The sequence below is a fragment of the Syngnathus typhle genome, linkage group LG2, assembly GCF_033458585.1.
Source record: "Syngnathus typhle isolate RoL2023-S1 ecotype Sweden linkage group LG2, RoL_Styp_1.0, whole genome shotgun sequence".
In the NCBI taxonomy this organism is placed as follows: Eukaryota; Metazoa; Chordata; class Actinopteri; order Syngnathiformes; family Syngnathidae; genus Syngnathus; species Syngnathus typhle.
In genome coordinates, this window is record NC_083739.1 from 15,358,063 (window position 1) to 15,380,819 (window position 22,757).

At 41.3% G+C, this 22,757-nt stretch overlaps 1 protein-coding gene across 2 annotated transcripts; it reads left to right on the plus strand.

The window, feature by feature from the left end:
* The first annotated feature begins 497 nt into the window (after positions 1-497).
* On the plus strand, positions 498-21,717 carry LOC133149835 (probable phospholipid-transporting ATPase IIA). Of its 2 annotated transcripts, XM_061272004.1 has the most exons (28): positions 499-673; positions 2,977-3,121; positions 4,285-4,398; positions 4,476-4,584; positions 6,171-6,229; positions 6,726-6,777; positions 7,995-8,089; positions 8,214-8,294; positions 8,562-8,637; positions 8,744-8,820; positions 8,997-9,157; positions 9,245-9,387; positions 9,542-9,654; positions 10,287-10,496; positions 11,888-12,049; positions 12,387-12,479; positions 12,929-13,012; positions 14,687-14,857; positions 15,251-15,349; positions 16,266-16,355; positions 16,435-16,579; positions 17,296-17,360; positions 17,781-17,936; positions 18,951-19,015; positions 19,093-19,201; positions 19,291-19,348; positions 19,778-19,981; positions 20,749-21,717. In XM_061272004.1, the coding sequence occupies exons 1-28, from the start codon at positions 606-608 to the stop codon at positions 20,883-20,885; spliced, it is 3,141 nt and encodes a 1,046-aa protein (XP_061127988.1). In that variant the 5' UTR covers positions 499-605; the 3' UTR covers positions 20,886-21,717. The 2 variants fall into 2 exon arrangements, with proteins under 2 accessions (XP_061127989.1, XP_061127988.1); XM_061272005.1 differs by lacking the exons at positions 18,951-19,015; positions 19,093-19,201; positions 19,291-19,348; positions 19,778-19,981; positions 20,749-21,717 and adding an exon at positions 18,366-18,931 and having other exon boundaries at positions 498-673.
* The last annotated feature ends 1,040 nt before the right edge of the window (positions 21,718-22,757 follow it).

Genomic DNA, 22,757 nt, shown 5'->3' on the forward strand with positions numbered 1-22,757 from the left:
ATTTTGCACGCTTATTTTATCATGCATGTTAAGAGTCTTAACAGTGTTTCCCAATAGAGCCAAGGCACATGGTTTGCATGAGGAAAAATCAGAAGGTACACCACCAAACAAACAATACATTCACGGCCTCTTTAAATATGTTCCTTTGGCCATCTCGTAAAAACCTCTTGCTCTACTTCATTGGCACAGATACATGAAAAAAAGTTATATTATTTGTAATAGGGCCAATGCCAATATACTTCTGTGACTTGTGAATTAAATCAAACATTTTTTTGAATGACAATTATATTTGAAAGAATGTTTCAACTTATTTTGCCCATTAACTATCCAATTAGATGTTCATCCCGTTTTGGGGTAAACATATATGCACACTCAAGTAATTGTAAACAACTATAATGAATAGTCAGAATCTGTCATCTTACAAAGTCTTGTTTTTTTCCTCCCCCATGTTGTGTTTATTGTCTCCCACCCGTTTTATTTTTCCTCCCCCATTTTCTGCTTAGTGTGTCCCACCCCGGCTCTCTGACAGCGGCACGGTGCAAGTGACAGCCTCTGCTCGGAACCGCCCCAGCCAGGCTGCGTGCCCGCGGCGGCTGTTCTCCGGAATGACCGACAATATTCCCCTGCAGCCTGTCCGGCGGCCAAAGAGAAACAACAGCAAACACAGACATGGGTAAGGATCGTTGAAATGACACACGCGTTCATTTTTGCAGCCCTGTCGCTTTCATTTGCAGCCATCTTCATTGAAGACAAACGATTGCTTTGTGTTGTCAGCGGGGAGGGACAATGTACAAATTCCGGGTTGCTAAACGATTGGCAGTATAGATTATAGCTATGTTTTTAATATATATATATCAGGTAAAGAGTGTTTTCCTAATGTGGCTTTTTAGCAGCTAGCTTTAGCTTATATAGCTTACATCCTTGTTCCGGGGAGAGCGTGCAGCAAGTGCACTTGAAGACGACGTCAATATTCCCCTTTTCGTCGCAGTGCAAACGCAACCCAAATGCAGGCCCCGAGCAATGCTTTTTCCACTCAAAAAGTTTACTTATTAACATGAATTTACGCTAACTAATTTAAATGGATGACAGGCCTAGTGCAGCTTGATGGAGAGGCTTTTGAAATGTCTCAAAGTGATGCCATCCAACCACCGTCAGATCATGACACTGAACGATGATATCAATAGAAAACAAATCTATATACTGAAGAGGGCTTCGATTTGCAATTATTGATGCATGTTTTCTATATATTTCTTTAATACCTGCAATTTTTAAAATGAAACAGCCGTGACTTAAATACGAGACGCAGTCGCAAACTAATTGGCCATTTTCAATTTACCCAAGTTATTGTTTCTTTTTTTTACCCCCCAGAAATGTCAACAGTGTAGTTAAAATACTCTTATTTACAAAATGTTGTTTGTTTGTGTGAGCGTATCTGCTTCCTGTCAGCAATTGGGGGAAATGACGTCATCATTGAATGGCAAAGGCAATGATGGGAATCATTATTGAACATTTTTCAAAAGATTATGGAAATGCTGCGGGGTTGAAACATTTCTCAATTGCATGATGACAGGACATGAAACCCTATTACAAAACAAGGAATTCAATCAGTTTCTTTGCGTCAGATGGACATCGAATGATGATGTCAAATCCAAAATTGCTCGGATTTCTTTTTTTTTTTGAAACACAATTTATTTTCAAAAGAGTAATTTAAAGGAACCATCGAGCGGGAATGGTCAAATTTTCACTTACAAGCTCAATTTCTTATTTTCATTTGCATTCATTCAAATTAGACATACAAAGATAGTAATACAAATCTCTGAATTCACATTACAGGGTTTTTAAGAAAAGTAATACAAATCTCTGAATTCACATTACAGGGTTTTTAAGAAAAGACAAAAGGACAAAGAAAAGAGTATGCTATGATACTCGCTGAGTTGAATCCAGTGCAGGTAGCCTTGATGTCTTATATGATACACATAATCTTTTGTGCTATTTTGAACAGCATATCATTCCTAGATACTTTGTTTGGATTCAAAATTGGGTTTCACAGTTTTTTTTTTCTGTCCCGGGTTTATAACTCACAGTGTCGTTATCAATTAATCACAGGGTCACTGAGTTCATTCGTATGGAATGTTGGCTTGGTTTGAACTTTAGGAGTGGTCACCCATTTCCTGATGAAACCACAGTTTTTTTTCTCTTTATGGACATGCAGTTGAACAATCTGTGTGGTTTATGTTTGTAGCCACACATTAACTCAAGATGTGACGGCGAATACATTAGGAGCAATTCTTAAGTTGAAACACATACACACTAGTACATTTTTCTCGACTACAATTTTTCTAAAAGTATTTTAGAAATAAAACACACACCAGAAGAAGCATGTCTGTGTCATAAGCAGAGCAAATATTATTTATTGCCATTCTGTTGTGTTATGTCATTCCCGTATGCTTTTTAAAGAACAATATTAAATAGTGCCATATTGACATTTTGGGTTATTTTGGAGAACAGATGAATGGAATTTAAATTCATTTCAGTGAGGAGGGATGATTTGAGATAAAAAAGTTTTGAGTTACAAGCTTGGTCACAGAACGAATTAAACATCTATCAAGGCGCCCCAGTAGTTGGCTGTCGGCTTTTTGCCTGTGGTGGACTCAAAACAGCATTCAAATGGAGGAATTCATGCTGTAAAACCGAATACAAAGAAGTGTTACGAAACATTGATGTAGATGCTATGCAAAACGAGAATGTACAAAAAAGACAAAGTCGCCATTAAGGGCATGGGGTGAGTGTTTTGTGAATTAGCTGTAAAACTGCATATTTAAATCAATTTAGTGCTTATCAATGTCTTTAAATATTTAAAATGGATTTTTTGGGTGTCTTGAATGAATGAAAATCTACTATTTGTGGCTGGGTTTGTATCATCTTGTGTCAGTTGAATTGTTGGCAGGTTATTTTTAACTTCCCCCTTTGTTTCAGGTGCTGCCCGTGGTCCAAATGTTGTGGCATGTGCGATTTCCGTCCCCGCACGGTGTGGCTCGGCCATCCAGAAAAGCGGGAGCAGAGGTACCCCCGGAATGTCATCAACAACCAGAAGTACAACTTCTTCACTTTCCTGCCAGGGGTTAGTTTCACTCAAAGGTCACAATTCTATTTCACTTCCCAACAACCACATATATAATTCAGAAGTCGGACGATTATTTGTATCGCATAACAACAAACCAGCTCAGGAGGCCACCTTGTCTCCTATTATCGAATAACTAATATAAATGTAAGTTTACAAGATTTTGGATTCTTATGTTGCGTGTTTGCATTTAAGCCAGTTATTAAGTGCAGCAAATGTGACTATGACTTTGCAAATGTTACATCCCATTTGTCTGCATGTTTATTTGACGTGAGCTTAAGGATGGGGGGTTGCTGTGCTGTTTTCACTTCTGATTGTTTTGTGTTTTGCATGAACATTTGCTTTCTATTCAGTTGTCTTAGGATAGGATCCTTCAGTAGGTTGGTGAAAGTCGTTATTGTTTGTCAAACAAAAGAGCAGATGGCTTTTGCAATGCAAAGTGGAACTTTTTAAGTTTGTTGTTGTGTGTCTTAGCATTTGGTCTCTTTGCCTGCACCCAGCTTTAGTAATCTCTCACATTAGTGGCAATGGAATTGAATGAGGTTGTAACTTGAGTGTTAAATGTGACTATGATACTGGTTAAGGCTGCTCTCGTATCTAGACAGGAAGTGACACATTTTTGTAGTCTGCTCCGGGCATTTCTGAGACTTACATACAGTTGAATCTCAGGACACAATTCATTTCCGTAAGATGTTTTAGGTATTGAAATGATTTAATGTCTACATGTGTAAATGGTCTTCTTATCCTCTCTGACCACCACCAAACATTTATACACGAGTGTGAGTGGCACTGTATTTTCCCTGGCAAAAATTCACACTTTTTTTTTTTACTAGTTGCAAATGCACGTGGGGCTATTGCATCAATAAATTACTACATCAATGGTAGACAGCCACCTCCTTAAAAGAAACAACGGTATAGTACCAGATGTATCAACCTTGGCCCCTGTTCTAAACCTTCTGCCCTCTAGTGGCTCTTTTTGGAACTGCAACTCTCCCTCACCACAAGTTGCCGGTATTTTCACCAAATCAGATGGGAATCCCTGTTCAGTATTCCCATAAGGATGTTCAGACTGGATTGTAAATTGAAAGTCACCCTAAATACCGTACTTCATTATCTTGTTATCTTATTAGGATTTTGTGTCTGTCTGTCTTCTCCCCCAACAGGTGCTTTTCAATCAGTTCAAGTACTTCTTCAACTTGTACTTCTTGCTGCTGGCCTGCTCTCAGTTTGTGGAGGAGCTACGCTTGGGTGACCTCTACACCTACTGGGTCCCTTTGGTATGCGGCCTTTCGCAACCTCTGTTAGTCAATAAGTCACCTTTCCGACGATGTGATTCTTTAATTTCATTTAACAGGGTCTGGTCTTGACCATCACCATCATGCGAGAGGCCGTTGATGAAATAAGATGCTATATTCGAGACAAAGAGGTGAACTCGCAGATCTACAGCAAGCTGTCAATGAGAGGTAAGCATGGGATGCCCTTAAAGTCAGGTCGCGTAGGATTGGGAAATTAATCAATTGTCAAGTTTCAAAGTGTCAAGACCTTTTTTTCCCAATTTATTTTTTCCCCCTAAATTTCTTTGAACAAAATCTCCGGATCTCATTTTTCCATCTTCAATAGTTTTACTTATTGGAGAAAAAAACATGGAGATGTTTCACATATAGGCAAAACCCACAATGCATTGCTATCATCCACAGAATGAGGATATATTTTTTCACTTTAAAGACATTTTGAGCATTTATTGATATGATACATCTTTTTTAAGTCCAGAACTACAAAAGCTTCTGGTGTTATCATATCCTATGTTTTCTTACAGACAAACATATATATATATATTTTCATTTTTATCAACCACTCTACAACCACTAAGTGTTTTCTTGACACTCAATACCTTCCATTGTAATGCTGGAGAAGGCAGATAATTCTCATTTGACCAATCACAGGATAGCAGAATGTCAAGCTCCACCCCCCTGCAAGCTTACTAATGCGTTGCATACCACAATGACTAACTAAGTCACACTTAAGATTTGGACAGTTAGGTTCATATGTATGTTTTGGATCCCTTAACAAAATAAACAAGTGTGCAGAAACATACTGCAATGAAATAATAAACAATAAAATAAGTATTTTCAGATGTTTGCATTGGTATTTAAACCAAAATGTCCAAATGGAGGCTTTGAAGTTTGCTTTCAAATACACAGTAAAGGTTTAGAAGATAGTTCCACAGGAACTTATGGCAGATTCCGGAGAGTAATGTAGCCATGTTGCCACCTGAGCCACCTTTCCTACATTTCAACATCTATTAAATGTCGAGGAGTGGCCCCGTTGAAGCTTACTGGCTCTGAGGGGAAACGGTGTGTAATTCAAAGCAGAGACATAAAATGAGTATACAAGGCCATGGTATGAAGTGTGAGCAACAATAAAAAAAAAAAAATTAAAAAAGCAAAAGACCTTTCGTGGTTTCCATCACTCGGCCACTTTGATGTGGCAGCTTGTTTTAGCCGTAAACCTAATGACCGCCCGCTTCCATGATAGCGGCCCCCTGTACACACTTGTTTTGCTCCAGTCTCCAAAATGTGGACGACACGTTGCCATCACAACTTCTTTATACTTACAATCACAATAATTTTAAGTTCTGATTGAATGCAATTTTTTGCATGTCTTAGCAGAAACGCCGTCGTCACAATGGGACAAAGAAGAACTGTGGGCCCGACGCATAGTGATATTATATGTGCCTTAATGTCTTGCATATGCATTGGCCGGAGGTCACGGCAGAGGTCAGGGGTCAGTGATCTCCTCCAAACAAATTTGCCTGTTAATTCCAAATGGAATCTGAGAGAAAGGCTCAACTCCCCCAGCATTCCTTCAGATCTGCATGGAAAATTACTTCCCCCAAACGTCAGCGTGCGGGAAAGCAGCTGGCACTCCTACAATTGATATTTGAGATATTTGTGCTGTTTACTCTAAACCATATTTTAATGATAGAAACATTTGAAGTGTTTGATGGTTTTACCTTTAATGTTTTCTGTATTTTTCTTTTCCCTGTTAGGCACAGCAAAGATCAAAAGCAGCAACATTCAAGTGGGGGATCTTATAATAGTGGAAAAGGTTTGTTGAAAATGCTTCCGCACGGCAAAAATGGAAAAATCTCTCACGTAATGCTCATCAATTGATCCAAGCAAATTGATGTACATTTTGACTTCATTTTTAGGTCTGCTCAGTATATCTCGTCGCTTTCCTTTAAAATGAAAAGTGTGGCTATGGCAGCTCCATTGAGGTGTTTTGCACACGTAATATGAGAGGCATACTTCAGTTTCCAACAAAGAGCGTCTTTCTGAATGACTGGCCGAAGTAAAGGTCACACATGTTGCCCGCCATATTCCGTCTACATGTCTGACTGATTTAATATTACATCTTGGAGAATATGCTTCTGACACCGTGCCACTCCTCAGAAGAACCGTGTTGGGATTTTGCGTCTATGTTACTAATGTGCCACATGCGACGTGATAATTTAAACATTTTAAGAGCAGAAGGAGGGTGGGTGGGGTGAAGGAGCAGGAAGTGATGTTGGAAGTGATGTTTTTCTTTTTGCCTCTCTTTGTAGAACCAGCGTGTTCCTGCTGACATGATCTTTTTAAGGACCTCAGAGAGAAATGGTAAACATCTGCTGGTCATTCATCCAGATCTCGCTGGGGAAATGACTTGTTTAAAAAAGGCGCTGAGGTGCAGGGATTAGCCCTGAGCCTGGACAGGAAGTCCTATAATGTCTAAATTGTAATTGGGTCCAGTACTATACTATCAGTCAAAGCTGGCGTGGTTGGAGGCAGGGGGGTGGGTGGTTGGCAGGGGTTGCTGCTTCCAGTTATACATTCATGTGAGGTAGACCAAACATTGACCTCTCCTCCTTCTCATGCTAGTCTTGCAAATGAAATTGTGCAAACCCAATCAAAACAGTGGAACTAAGTTGGAACACAATACATTCCAAGGCCAAGGTTGATAGAAATCCTTCAGATTTAGATACGTTCCCAATATTGTGTAAATGGAAATGAGCTGGTCCATGATCAAACTTATCATAACTTAAACACACTCAACGAACTACACGAAAAGGCACTTTGAGACAATACAATACAATACAGTACAATACATATTTATTTATTTAGTGTATTTATGCACTTTTTTTTTTTTTTTTTTAATATTGGTGCTTCTGTTCTGACTTTTATCTCTGAATACCTATTGACCCACTTACGCTCCTATGAAGTTTGGGCGGTATTGCTGAGGCTACGCTTTTTAAAAAAATAATAATAATAATTTGCAAGAAAGCCAAAAAATAAGACTGCTATCTTTCTGTCTACCTAAACTTTAAAGGTTCCACTACACAAAAGCATGTCATTTGACTGATCACATGTGGATTAAGTTTGACTAATGCAACAACAACATATGTGTCTTTAATTATGTCCAAGGTTGCATGTTGTTATGACTTTATGGCCAGGAAAACGAATACAGACGATATGTTTTCCTGGAAATAGTGTGCGGGTATCTCCTTTCCATGTGGACACCATTAGGTCTATTATGAAGATCCCGAGTCAAGACTGGACTGTTTTTTTGTGCCACATGACTCAAGTGACTAAATTTGGTGTCAGGTTTCTGTCCCACTAGTTACTGTGGCCAAACCTAGTCAGTAAAACCCCCAATGTTATTTAAAAAAACAGCCACATATTTTTTCTTACAGATGGCTGCTCTAATAGACTTTGTGTCACTTATTTTGGCTCACAGATCATGAATTGAGATGTCACTTCTTGACACTTGTCTGTTGTCACCCCCGAGTGGTGGAAGTGTTTCTTTGGGGTATAAGCTTTTGTCTTCTCTCGCTCAGGCTCCTGCTTCCTTCGCACTGATCAACTGGATGGGGAGACAGACTGGAAGCTGCGCCTCCCTGTAGCATGCACGCAGAGGCTGCCGACCGCCTCAGTGAGTACATGAACAGTGATGGACCAAAGTTTCCGCTCTCTAAAACTGTGTAAAAGTCATGCAAACTATAGCGTTAATTAACATGAATGTCCAACTCCTAAATAACGTTGTCGATGTCTTTTAGGACCTTCTACAGATTCGATCCTACGTTTACGCAGAAGAGCCAAACATCGACATCCATAACTTTATTGGAACTTTCAGCAGGGTGTGTGCAAAATTATCTGGTCCTAAGAAGGAAACAGGTTTTGATTTGTGTTAACTCATGATGTGTTACTTCATCAGGGAAATGTTCTGTTTAACACCTTGTCCTTATTACCAGTAAATATAAAATTAATAATCATTATTATAGTTATAATAAGTTACTATCGTTTAAATAACTTGTTTTTTTCTTACTCTTTATTGAACAAAAATACTTGGTGGAAACATGACTTCAGAAATGTAAGAACCTTCCTCAACATCTCATCTTTTACAGGAAGATGGTGACCCTCCCATCAACGAAAGCCTCAGCATTGAGAATACTCTATGGGCCAGCACGGTGGTTGCCTCAGGTAAGCGACAGAAAGATGTGAAAGTAGGTGCCGAGCGGTTTGGTTTGGAAGAATGATCTTTATCTTAGCATTGGTTATTAGAATGACTGTGGTTCCCGTGTGACAGGCACGGTAGTGGGGCTTGTTATCTATACCGGCAAGGAGCTCCGTAGCGTTATGAACACATCCAACCCAAGGCACAAGGTAGGTTTGCTGAAACTAGGCATGCAAATGACTGTCTTAGATGTGTTGAACATAAAAATTGTTGCATATTGCACTTGGAAAATATCCTCTGTCATCATTGTGACTAATTACAGTACGGAATGTATTGCAAATTGAATCGCGTCATTTAATTGGGCTATTTGTGGTGTTCATATCAGGTGGGCTTGTTTGACCTGGAAGTGAACTGCCTGACTAAGATCCTGTTTGGGGCATTGGTGGTAGTGTCTCTGGTCATGGTGGCCCTGCAGCACTTTGCGGGACGCTGGTACCTGCAAATCCTGCGCTTCCTACTCCTCTTTTCCAACATCGTGCCCATCAGGTGGGACATAAAAGCCTCCACATTGTGGCACTGCAGTGATGCTATACATGTGGCTTTATTTCATTGTGTACTTCTTTTCTTCTATAGTTTGCGGGTCAATCTGGATATGGGAAAGATGGTCTTCAGTTGGATGATCAAAAAGGACTCCAAGATACCCGGCACGGTGGTGAGAGCCAGCACCATACCCGAACAGCTGGGCCGCATCTCCTACCTGCTGACTGACAAAACAGGTTGGATAGGAGAAGAAATGCTCATTTAAATCAGATCAGCATCAGTGAGAAAAATTGATGCAGAAACCTTACTGATCACACATTTTATGCTTTATTCAGGTCCACCTTTCGTAGAATTGTGACTGATTTGAATGACTGACTATTTGAATGGCAGGAACCCTCACTCAAAACGAGATGGTGTTTCGGCGCCTCCACCTCGGGACAGTGGCTTACGGGATGGACTCCATGGATGAAGTGCAGAGCCATGTGTTCAGTGCCTACACACAGGTACAAAACATGGAAAGAGATAGAAAATTATCGCTTGACTATCAGGAGCCATCAGAGAAAGAGGACGCAATTTTTTTTTTAAAGGAACAACAATTTGTGATTGTTTGTACCCCTCAATTCTTCCTGACCTCTGATCATAGGCTTTGTCCCCCTTGACACGAGAGGTTAGTGAAGCAGGAAACAGGATTAACCCAAAAGCCATGCGCTGACCCAACATGTTAAATGACGTTGCCATTAACCTCTGCAATGTGCGAATGGCTAATAATAGAAAGGCCTCAGTGCAAAAGCATAGTTCATTAAAAACATGGCTAGTTAGTTGAAAATATGTGCATATTCTTGTCTAGTGCACTGACTCCAATGATTACATTTGGACTTTTTGAGTTGCGTGATGGCCTGAGTGAGAGAATGAGTGAAACGATTGATATATAAAAAAATTTAATCAAACGGGCTGTAAAGATAAACATTGCATATTTAATAAAATCAACAAACCATCATTGATATGAAATTTTAAGCCACCAGATTGCCTCTTTAAACTCAATCAGTCCAAAATCAATAAATGGTGCCCATCTCTAGGTTGCATATATCATGATAATCTCATCTGTCCTCATCTGTGGCCTGTGTGTGCTCCTCAGCCCACTCATGACTTTCCGGCCTCCAGGACCCCCGCGGCCACAAAGGTTCGTAAGACCATCAGCAGTAGAGTTCACGAGGCGGTGAAAGCCATCGCATTAGTGCACAACGTGACTCCGACATACGAGTCCAACGGCGTGACGGACCAGGCCGAGGCAGAGCAGCACTATGAAGACACCTGCAGGGTGTACCAGGCGGCCAGCCCCGATGAGGTACTAACCTGAGACACGATCCCATATCTGTTCTAGTGAATTTTTTTTACATCCTGTGAAGATGTCTATCTTCTGATGTGCAAAGTCACGACGTTGACGCCAGATTTGACCACTTGTAAGGAGATTCCACTGTATGCGTCATTTCATTGTGTCCCCCTCAGAAAAGAAAAGCACACAGGTTGAGCCAGGAGTTGAATGTTCTCGCACATCCAGCCATGCTGAGTGATTTGCTCGCATGTTTCCCCACATTAATTTCATAACACCATCAGACGATCCCAACCTGGACCGTTCTGTGTTTGTCGCCGTGGCTTTTCCACTTGGCTGCTTTCCTCCTCAAAGTGTCACAAGCCAAATGTCATCCCACATTTATGTCCTCCATGGTGAGCATTCTTTGAACACCAGGAAGTGACCTGCTGAATTCAACGTGATCCACATCCTGCAGCGTAAATGCGGATTTCCTTTATGTGCTCCCCAGCCTCTTGCACTTATCCCATTTTGGGTTTCCTTTGAGCACATATCTCACGGGTCACTGCTTTTGTCATTGTAAAAGCCCACCTACATTTGTTGTTTGGAGGAAATGGCACCACTCGACTCTTGGTATGTGACGTTAATGAGCAATTTGTAGTATGAAGCGCATTCCAGAACTCGGCAAGTTTAACTGGCTTCCCTGCTGCCGAAGAGAAGTCTTAATATAGTGCCAATTTACATTATTGACTGTTGGAAGTACATTTTAACTCTGTCAGTTTGGTGCTGCTCATCTTAGGAGTACTGGTCAATGATGTCACTTTCTTGGCCATGTGCTTTAACTATTTAGATCACGTCGTCACCGAAGAACTTATGATATTCGCTTGCATTAAAGTTTGGGTGGGAACGTTCAATAGATGTTTCTCATCGTTAAGTATCATCGTCCAGTTTTTGTTTTTATTATCATAGCCTCTGACCGTCTAACTCAAATAGCTTTAATTGTGTATATTGTCACCTGTGTTGTTTTCTGCCGCTCTATGTATTTGACTACCCTCCCATTAGGCCTGTCACACATTGGTTGATGGGTTAGTTGTTTGATGCAACTTCTGGTTTGAAAGTTGTGGTTTAATTAACCTCCCCTATTTTCTCTTTGAAATGCTCTTCAGTAATGGAAGTAGTTGGCCTCCTCTATCCATTGAGACACTGCCAAACATTATTTTAATTACAAAAACGTCCCTGAAGTTTCAATAATCAATAACGTTAAGCGCTCCAAATGCTCCAGACATTGATTAATGCTGAATGTGACCAAAAAATCAAAGAGCCTCTTCAGGCTGTAATAGAGCTTTGATGTGACACAATGGCATTCAAATCAATAGTCTTCTGTCAGTCCAACCTCAAGCAGGGTCTTTTCCATTCGCTGTCTGCAGGTGTCGCTGGTGCAGTGGACAGAGAGCGTTGGCCTCACGCTGGTGGGGAGAGATCAGTCCTCAATGCAACTCAGGACCCCTACTGGCCAAATAATGAATTTCAGCATCCTGCAAATTTTCCCCTTCACCTATGAGAGCAAGAGGATGGGCATCATCGTGCGAGTGAGTGCCAATATACTTGTTGTTGTTCCATGAATGTTTCCTGAATGCAAGTTCAGAAACAGACCAAGGTTTTACTGTCAGTTTAGGCTGTGTTTGTTGCTAGGTGACACATTGGGGCGGGTTTAAGAAGAAAATACATGACAGATTAATTTGAGTTTGTGCATGGGAACAATAAGGCGGGGGTCTTAAAATGTGCAAATGGTTCAGATGACTTACTGCTTTTGACGGCTCAAACGCAAGAGGCACATGCATTTCACAACATATTAAACTCTCCTACTGGAAAACCACATTTCAGTGGGTACTCATAAAATTAAACATCATAATAATTCAATTGCAGGATGAATCGACTGGAGAAATCACGTTCTACATGAAGGGTGCTGATGTGGTGATGGCTGGTATCGTCCAGTATAATGATTGGCTGGAAGAAGAGGTAGTCACCTTTTTTTTTTTTTTGGACATTCAATTTTTTCACATTAAATAGCTTAGTGTAGTAGATATTCTCTCCTAGCGGAGCATTACAAGAAAATTACTCAAATTGATGTTTTGATCAATAGTAATGTGCGCTTTACTGTTTTTGTAGAAATGATAAATTATAAAATATATAGATAAGAATAGCCATCATTCTTGGGTTTTAAAATGTAATTTAAAGCATCAGAATTTGCATAATGGATTAATATTCATTACATAAATATTGAAAGATGTTTCATAATTACCAATGCTGGTAATTTAGGGCAGCTGTGGCATAAAATTTGGGGTGGTGATTTCATAAATTTGATCATTGCTTTAAGGTTGGTTATTTATTTTTTTTGAGTGGGGGGGTTCTCTCTACTTGAAATGAAATTGGAAAAGAGTGTTTGATACCTCCTGATTGTTTTGTAGTGCGGGAACATGGCGAGAGAAGGTCTGCGAGTCCTGGTTGTCTCCAAGAAGTCCCTAACTGAGGAGCAGTATCAAGATTTTGCGGTACGTTTGTGAGTGTGAAACACTGATTCCCTGCAGTTATTGATTAGTTTAAACTAGAGATGCACCGATCCGACTTTTTCAGTTTCGATACCGATACCGATGCCGTGACTTTGCGTATCGGTCGATACCCGATACCGATCCGATATTATGGTTGACTTAACAAGCTACATAACTCTACATGTGGAACAGAAAAGACCAAAGGCAATGGCATCAGGCAGACTACACAGTTCTTTGCTCTAAATTAGGGGTGTCCAAACTAACGGTCCAGTTTTTATTGGCCCGCAGCAAATTCTGAAAACATAATTGAATATGGCCCGCACAAGAAGCTTGAGCTCAGCTTCTCAGTTTCCACACTAGATGGAGCCCGGCACACAAAGCGTTTAACGTCCCATTAACACCCCCCCGGAAGAGAAGCGAACACGCAGCGTTTGACATCCGATTAGCCCCCCCCCCCCCCCCCATTCGGGAGAGAAGCGAACGCGCAGCCTTTGACGTCCCATTAGCAACCCGAAGAGAAGCGAACGCGCAGGGTTTGACGTCCGCTTAGCAACCCGGGGAAGAGAAGCGAACGTTCGCTCCATGTTTGCGTTTGTTTAGAAAACTCTCGTGGCGTGCGGCACACGTGCTGCTGACGTATGACGTAGCCCGCGTCCTAATAGATTAAGGAAAATATCGGCTCGCAGATCGGCTGCATTTTCCGATACCCGATCCATCTATTTTGTTGATATCGGGGCCGATATCCGATCCAGATATCGGATCGGTGCATCTCTAGTTTAAACCTTATTTTACTTATTTTGGTGGGTCCAAAGCTAGCCTCACAGTTGCTTTCCATTTCAAGCCCAGTTTTAAAAACCACATAGTTTAAAATGGCAAAATACAGCGTCAATTTTACCATTTATTTACGTTCCAATGGAATTTCTGAGCCAACAATAGTGCATGTCCTTAGCGCAACTTTACTTGCCTGACCTTTTTTGTTCTACTCGTACATAGCGATGGGGCACATGATGTGCTTGTGTGAATTTACACTCCAGAACCTGCTTTTCAAAAGTTTATGCCCCCAAAATGTGAACATAATGTACAACACAACAAAGATTAATCGTTTTCTTTTGAAACGGTTGCCATGAGAACAGCAACACAAAAAGTTTAATATTTTTGTGTCGATGTTCAGTCCTAATAAATATGATTGTTGCTGGGTGATTAGATTAACCTTTGAACTCCCTAGTGACCCCACATCCCACTCATTGTTCGAGAAGGGTGGGGTCGCTCCCCCGCAGGCTTGAGTTACTGAACTGTATAATTGTGTGTTTGAGCTGGTGGGCAGCAGTGAGTCACAAGCACACACACTTTGTATTTCCTGTATGAGTCACCAGCGGATTGTTTTTGCGCTATCTCATTGGTGAGTGACCACGGAGCCACGGCGGCAACAAGAGGGCCGTCAATTCACATTGAAGTGGCTTTGGAAGGAGCTTGAAAGAGCAAACATGTCGCTTATTTAATTATAACTGAAATATTTGGAATGTTCTTTTTTTTTTTCAGTTCAGCCAACTGTCTGCGTGTGTTTTTTTATGCATCTCATCTGCTCGTATTTCTGACATTCTCTTTTCTACTGCAGCTACCAGGAAAAAAAAAATCACTTTATCCGACTCAATCTGTCTTCCCCGTGACTCCCTTCAGGCACGCTACGTCCAGGCCAAGCTCAGCGTGCACGACCGCTCCCTTAAGGTTGCCACGGTGATTGAAAGTCTGGAAATGGAGATGGAGCTCCTGTGTTTGACTGGTGTGGAGGACCAGCTGCAGGCCGACGTCAGGCCCACCTTGGAGATCCTTCGCAATGCGGGCATCAAGGTGGACAACATTTCTATATAAAACGACAAATCAAAACACGAGTGGCCTTGATGAGGTTTTTAAAAAATACATTAATCATGAAATTACCATGATTGTCTTTTTTAATATTCAATGGAAATGTAAAATATGTAAAATAACAAATTGTCCAAATCAGCGCTAATGTTCCTTCTCCCATACCAGCGCGGATGTAATATTTCTTGCTCAGTCACTAATTCAATAATGAAATGTTTAGCATTTTTTTGGTCCTGAATGCGCTTCACCACATACATGCTATGTTCTTTTTAAACATCATCATCATGCATTGAAACAATGTGTTGCTATTGACCCACTTTTATGGTTTGTCTGTCAATACATGACGTATTGATGCAAACATGTTATTTGCTTCCTGCAAAGGTTTGGATGCTGACAGGAGACAAGCTGGAAACGGCCACATGCACCGCCAAGAATGCCCACCTGATTACCCGCAATCAGGACATCCACATCTTCAGACCAGTAAGTGTGGAGATTCCGCTAGCGGGGTGGGTCACCCTCGGTCAGACGTCAACCCTCGGCCCCCCCTCTTAGGCCCGTTAGCGAGTGCTCGGTCGCTTGAGCAGGCCCAGCCAGCATCCACAAGGCATCAATCACTTTCCACTGGTGAACGCATCCAAGCCACTGTCAAGGAGAGCAAATTGAAGGAGAGAACGAGCAAAACGCTCCCGCCGGGAACACGCCGAGGCCTCGTTTCCTAATTTGTTTTTCAGCTTTTTGGCTTTGATGGTCCCCTCGCAACGCAATGCCTGGCACCGAGCCACCTCCGAGAGAGGGCCGCCCACTTAAGGTTAGCGTTTGCGTATAACCGTGCTTACTGGAAGAGAATAACAATGGTTGGCACGCTTGAAAACCTGAGCCCCAGTGGACACTGTGGGAGTGCTGACTGGGCCTGCGACACGCACATCTGGATTAGTTTCCTGGTCGCCACCAAAGGCCTGATGCGCGCTGACGTCTGAGAAGTCAGCGGCTGGCGGATGTTCTGGCTTTAACGTAACTCTTCATGACAGATTAACTCCACGGGCTGTCAGGGATGAATTTGAGCTCGTCTTCGATCTCATTTGGAAGCTGACACAGTTTCCTCAGTCTAACTGGCCGAAATCCAGGTTGCAAAACTGTAAATTTGAGCCCAGAGAATTTGTTAATGGGGTTCGTGCAAAAATTGCGATTTGACTGAAGAAGCAGAAGGTGATAGACGATTATAAATCTTACATAAACCAGTCTTAATTTAAAAAAAAGAAAAAATTTAAAATACACAGAATTGGAAATTATCCAAACTGACTGTCCATAGCTAACAATAAACCAGTTAATGAGAAGGCATGTTGGGTACACCAGCAAGGACTGCACAGTTTTTAACGGCCGTTGCCTCAAATGACAGGTGACCACACGAGGAGAGGCCCATCTGGAACTTAACGCCTTCAGGAGGAAACACGATTGCGCTCTGGTGATATCAGGGGACTCGCTCGAGGTAATCTAAGGTCTTGTAATCAAGCTAACGCAACAAGACAACGTGGTAACGTTCCTGACGACGCAAACCTATGCTGCAGGTTTGTCTCAAATACTACGAATATGAGTTCATGGAGCTGGCATGTCAGTGTCCCGCCGTGGTATGCTGCCGCTGCGCTCCTACCCAGAAGGCTCAGATCATCCGGCTGCTGCAGGAGCGGACGGGCAAGCTCACCTGTGCTGTCGGTGCGTAGCAAACACAACTGGACAAGCTGATATGATCTCGCATCCATTATTTTTATTTGATTTTTCTTCATTTTCATGATCAAAGGTGTACCAAACTAATAGATTTGTGCCATGCTACTTTTGGGCTTCCTTTCAAGCACAGTGGTCAAATTTCCATTAAGAGAATAAAATGGTCATTTATTTTATTTTGACAACTGACATCACATGTGTTGTGCAAACACTGCCTACAGCGCAGACGTGGCAGATGTAAAATATAAATACTTGAGGGATTTAGTTGTATTCATGAAGTAGAATGCGACCTGCTTTGGGATTGAACACTTATTGAAAGTTTTAGTCGAATAATCGAATGCAGTTTTATTTTTCTTAGCGTACTAAAAAAAAGAATTCCCCGATTACTGTTCGTTAACCAATTTTTTTTATTTATTTGTTTCTCATTTGGTGATTCACATTAACAACATCATCAATATCACACAAGTAGGATTGATGGTGATTGTTTTCTAAAGTAAAAGCAGATGTTTGCAAATGTCTTCATTTGTCTAAGCACAAAAGATAAATCCGTCTGCTTTCATGAAGGACTAGAGAAATCAGAGAATTATTCATTTGAGACATGGATGGGTTCTGATCTCAAATTAAGGGCGTGCCTTGAGCAGCAGCCGTCGTATCGGAGCTCCGTCGATGTGAATCCTGACACCTCTATGGCTCTTGTTTTCTCTTAGGGGACGGAGGAAACGATGTCAGCATGATCCAGGAAGCCGACTGTGGCGTGGGAGTGGAGGGAAAAGTGAGACTCTTAGCGAGCAAACCTCTCTCAAAGTTCGCCTTTCCTGTCAATATCCCTTTTGCGTTCACATAATGTGAAGTCATGTCCACTCACAATTTCACATTGTCTGTGTGCAAGATTTATTTTACATGCAAAGAAGTCGCAGACTAAATACCAGAAACACGACAGTACTCCTATTCAATATTATTTTTCTTCTGGTAAAAATCTCTTAACAGCAGTGTTCTGAATTGCACCCATGTTTTTTTGTACACAGCATTTGTACATCTCATTGCTCTGAGCTGCAACAAGTCTGACTTTTTATGTGTGTGTTTTTGTTGACTGTTTCATGAGCACAAAAACAATCATTGTTTTAGAGTTTTTGGCGGCGCCTCAGGTAGACAAAGTCCTCACTGGCCTACTTGTGTTCCTTGTGTTTGACAGGAAGGCAAACAGGCCTCATTGGCCGCAGACTTCTCTGTGACTCAGTTCAAACATTTGGGTCGTCTCCTGATGGTTCACGGACGAAACAGCTACAAGCGCTCGGCAGCCCTCAGCCAGTTTGTCATCCATAGGAGCCTTTGCATTAGCACCATGCAGGTACCAGCCATCTTTGAAAGACCGCAATTGGCGTTTTGGTCCTTTTTTTTTCTTTCTCCCCCTTTTAGTTCTGAAAGACTTCACTAATGCACTCATTCATTCATACATCTATAGCACTTGTATTTGGGGTCAGCGATGAGCTGGGTCCAGTCATAGCTGACTTTGGGCGAGTGAGCTTTACTATGTGTTGTAATTTATAGCTATGATATTTCAGAAGAAAAATTCCACCTGTTACTGAAACTAACCCTTAATTCACTTATTACACTATATTGCTAAATATATTACAAATTAGTAGTAGTAGTATAAAAACCTGATATCCTTGAGGGAAAAAAATAATAACCGTCTAGAAAAGTTTACGTACAACTCTGATTTTAAAAAAAAAAAAAAAAAACATCATTATTTCAAATGACTCAAATGTGTTTTACACAGATATATTCTTGAGCCAAAAACGAGAGAAAGTAACGCAATCATACCCAAGAGTAAGCATCCAATGTGGGGCAGGAAGGCGTGGTCATGAGTCAGAGCGCCCCCACAGCACCACTACCGTGTTCCAGTCCAACCTTGGGGCCGCCACGGAGGGCGAGCCTATGACTCACTGCCTCAAGTGGGAGTGTGTGTTTGGGGGGGGTTCTCCTCCACATGTCTGGACAAGCACAACCACAGCTGGGAGCAGCCCTGCGTGGCACTTGACAGCTCAATGCTGCATCAGCCATGCCAACCCCGCACGCCAAAATTAGTTGCTTGGCGGTACTGCAATTCAGTCAAGAATGTTCACGTGGAAGATTCAGCCTCTTGTTCAGTTGCTGGCATAACAGGCCACGCAGGCACATTACAGTGTTATGGGTTGTTGTCGTGTAGCTTATTGCTCTTATGCTGCACATAAATGCCTTTTAATGTGGTTTTAATTATGTGAAGTAGATCGAGTTACTTTGTATATGAAATGTGTTCTATAAATATAAATAAAAGTGCATGCCTTTGCTATGTCTTCAACAACTTCTCTCTTCTGTTGCGCAGGCCGTCTTCTCATCGGTCTTCTATTTTGCTTCAGTGCCGCTCTACCAAGGGTTCCTTATTATTGGGTGAACGCATATGTTGCCGCCATGTTTCCTTCTGCCAAAGTGACAACACGTACTAATAAGTGTTGCACATGTTTCAGCTACTCGTCCATCTACACAATGTTCCCCGTCTTCTCCCTGGTGTTGGACAAAGACGTCAAGTCCGAGGTGGCCATGTTATATCCCGAGTTATACAAAGACCTGTTGAAGGTATTTAACAAATGTTTGCACAAATGTAATATTTATGATAATACCCAAACCAGTGTGTAAATATTTTGCAATTGTTTTTCTTTTTACAGGGCAGACCGCTGTCCTTTAAGACTTTTCTAATATGGGTTTTAATAAGCATTTATCAAGGTAAGAACTCACTAAGACAGTCATTTTATCCATTAATGGACCAGTTTGACTTTGTCAAATCTTAAAATATTGTTTTCATAATATTTTTGCTAAATGCCGTGGACCATTAAAACTCAATTCTACAACTTTCTTGGAACTTTGATTTTAAACAAAGTTTGGTTTTGTTTCTACGCTTGATAAATTGGAAATAGAATTAGTCGGTAAACATTTGCCATCTTTTAATACTGCACTCATTTTAACCCCATTTTCTGTTGTCAGGTTGCTAAACCTTGCGACAATATACATTACATTGCGTCGCTTAGCTTAGCCTCTTTTTGAATTGAATTAATTTTGGTTGGCAGAAAAAGTCATAGTAAATATTTGGGTTCTGGACCCAAAATGTTCCAAAACAATCAAATGAAAACCACATGTACTTTCTGGTGCTCGCAGGCAGCATCATCATGTACGGGGCCCTGCTGCTTTTCGAATCCGAGTTTGTCCACATTGTGGCCATCTCCTTCACGTCACTCATCCTCACTGAGCTGCTGATGGTGGCGCTGACCATCCAGACGTGGCATTGGCTCATGATGGTTGCCGAACTTCTCAGCTTGGCCTGTTACGTGGCGTCGCTCGTCTTTCTGCATGACTTTATCGGTGAGATGCCTCCAGTGCGCTCAAGTGTATTTCATGACGTGGGAACAGAACTTGCAATCTGCTTTGACTTTGTATTCACACTCGTACACACACATTGTTAAGATTGATTATATTAGCATGATTCCTTTTTGAGCTTTTTCAGAAAACAAGAATCGTTTCGACTTTTTTACATTCATACATATATGCGAGATGGTGTGCTGTCCCTGCAGTAATGTTACCAAGGTGTTTCAAACAAACGACCACAATAGTTGGTTCCTGATGAGTGGACACGCTGAGTAACACCCAAAATGTTACTAGCCTTTATTTTAGACTATATGTGGGCTGTGGAGCTCCGTTTTGAGCCTGAGATCTCCACCACTACAAGTCATGGCTGGCATGCGGTCAAGTGTACCCTTTATTTATTTTTTTCGGAACACGTTTCTTCATTTAGGTGCATAGGAATAGATTTTAAAGGTTGGCCTTCATGCTCCGTTTCGGTTAGCCATTGTGCTAACCGAGGAGATTTCCCCCCCTTTTGATGGATGGATTAAGCTAAACACATTGAGATTTTGAGGATGGGCGGTCTAAATCTACTTCTACCCATGGCAAATCATGGAAATATGTAGTATTCCAGAATGGAAAGGCTAGCAATAACGCAAGCCTTCCTACGTGCATAAAAGGAATCAAATGGTTTACGTGTTGATGATAATATTTTAAGGGGTTTCTAGTATCATATCTGTGTGCAGAGGGAAAATGGCCAATCCTCATCGTTCTTTCTTGTTTTTCAGACGTGTACTTCATCACCACACCGTCGTTCCTGTGGAAGGTGACGTCCATCACGCTGGTCAGCTGCCTGCCCCTCTACATCCTCAAGTACCTGCGTAGGCGCTTCTCCCCGCCCAGCTACTCAAAGCTCACCTCCTAGAGGGGGCACCACCACCTGACGGATGTCCGCTATCGTCAAAGCACTGCAGATCGACATCATGTGACATGGGCACATTTAACAGCAACGTCAAATCCTAAGTTCTAAACAATTGTGGGTGTTTTGCCTCTATGTAATAAATACGACACATCTTGCTAATTTATTCACGCACATAATGTTTCTTTAAAAAGAAAAAAAAGGAACAGTTAGAAGCAGCGCTAGCTAGTTTTATTGCTTAACTCGAGACTTGATTCACACTCCGCAAACTGTGACTTCTAAATGCAGTTCAGAATTATACACTTGCAAAGCAATTGTGTGGCCATAAAAGTCACGTTTGTTTATGCGTCAAGCAGTGGAGGCGGCCGATGTCAGCAAGCCCGCAGCATCTGGAGCTAAACTGGTCCCAACGTCTTTCTATGCTGCCCCCGCACCCCCGGAGCCATGGTTATTTTGGCCACCTTTAATGCGGTACTGACCTAAACCCATAACAAAAAAAGTAGCCCTTTTACTGGCTTCAACAAGAAGGCATAACGGCATTAAATACTGTATGTTGTTAATATTGTCAATATATATATATTTTTTGCTTACCTTCTCTGTGTTCCCTTGGATCTTATTGTGACCTACTGTGATTTATGTCATTATTATTTAAGAACAAAACATTATTTATTGCTTCCATTAAATTGAAAAGCATGATGATCTGGGTGCTTGTAAATAACTTTTTATTTTTATGTATTAACCTTTTTTTTTTTTTTAATGCCCCCCTGTAGTCTGAAAGGGACAAGCCAAACAAAAATGTGTTATTGTGCTGATGGTAAATAAATTTCCTGCTTTGTTATTTTGGAATGATGTTTGACTTCCATGCTATCTGGTGTATTACAAGAAGAGCATCCAACGCACAAGATGTAATCTGTCTCCAAAATCATGGTGAGTGTGCAATTGTTTTAACTTTTATTATCCTGCCATGAAGATGATTTTTTTCTATTCTTATGACAGTTCACAAACCTTCAGCTATCATCCCTCTCCACTCAAGTAATTGACCTTAAATGGTGAGTACTTATGTCTTTCTATCATAATTTTTACTTACGACGATTATGAGTGTCAAAATTATGGATTGTTTGTGCAGTTTCTAAACAAAATCCAAACAATCAGTGTCTCCGATATCATTGTTAATAATATATCAATGAAGACCAATCAGAGATTTAAATTTAGCAAGATGTAGAAGATTGCGTGCCTCCAACTTGCAGTAACAGTTTGGGGAAGGTCTTTAGGTCCTGAAGGTCTGCTGGAATGTTTGGTGTAGAAGAACAAACTCCAAAGGCTTGTAGAAGAGTTATTGGAGTAGAGCCCTCCTTCAGTCATCATCATAAGTTGCTACTGAGCTCACAGATAATGAGAAATTCCCACAGGCCCGCTCCAAAATTGTGTAGAAAGTCTTCCCCAGGGAGTGGAAACTTCAGAGCAGCACACGGATGTCCAAGATGTTGTGGGCAAAGTGTGGACTTGCACGAGTTGCTTGTTGCGTAACATCCAGGCAGGCAAATGAAGCAGGTTAATTTGTTTCATCTCTGGGGCCTCGAGTCAAGACGCGAGTGAGTTTTCCATCCGGCTCGGAAACATTCCCAGTGGAAGAGAACAAGCCAATGTACCGCAAACTGTCCCGTGGTCGTGACTGGAGTTCCTACGGATGATAGCATGGAAATATGTTGGAGTTGGACCCAATGCCCAAACTGTTTTTATTCAAATCACATTTTATTTCTACTATTGTGGCCAATGGTGTCTCTTTAGCCGAGAAGGTTTCTGCTGCCATAAATCACAATAGTGTTGATTAAAGTGATAGGAAACAATTGGCTTCTTTTGTAGTCATGAAGGGTCATT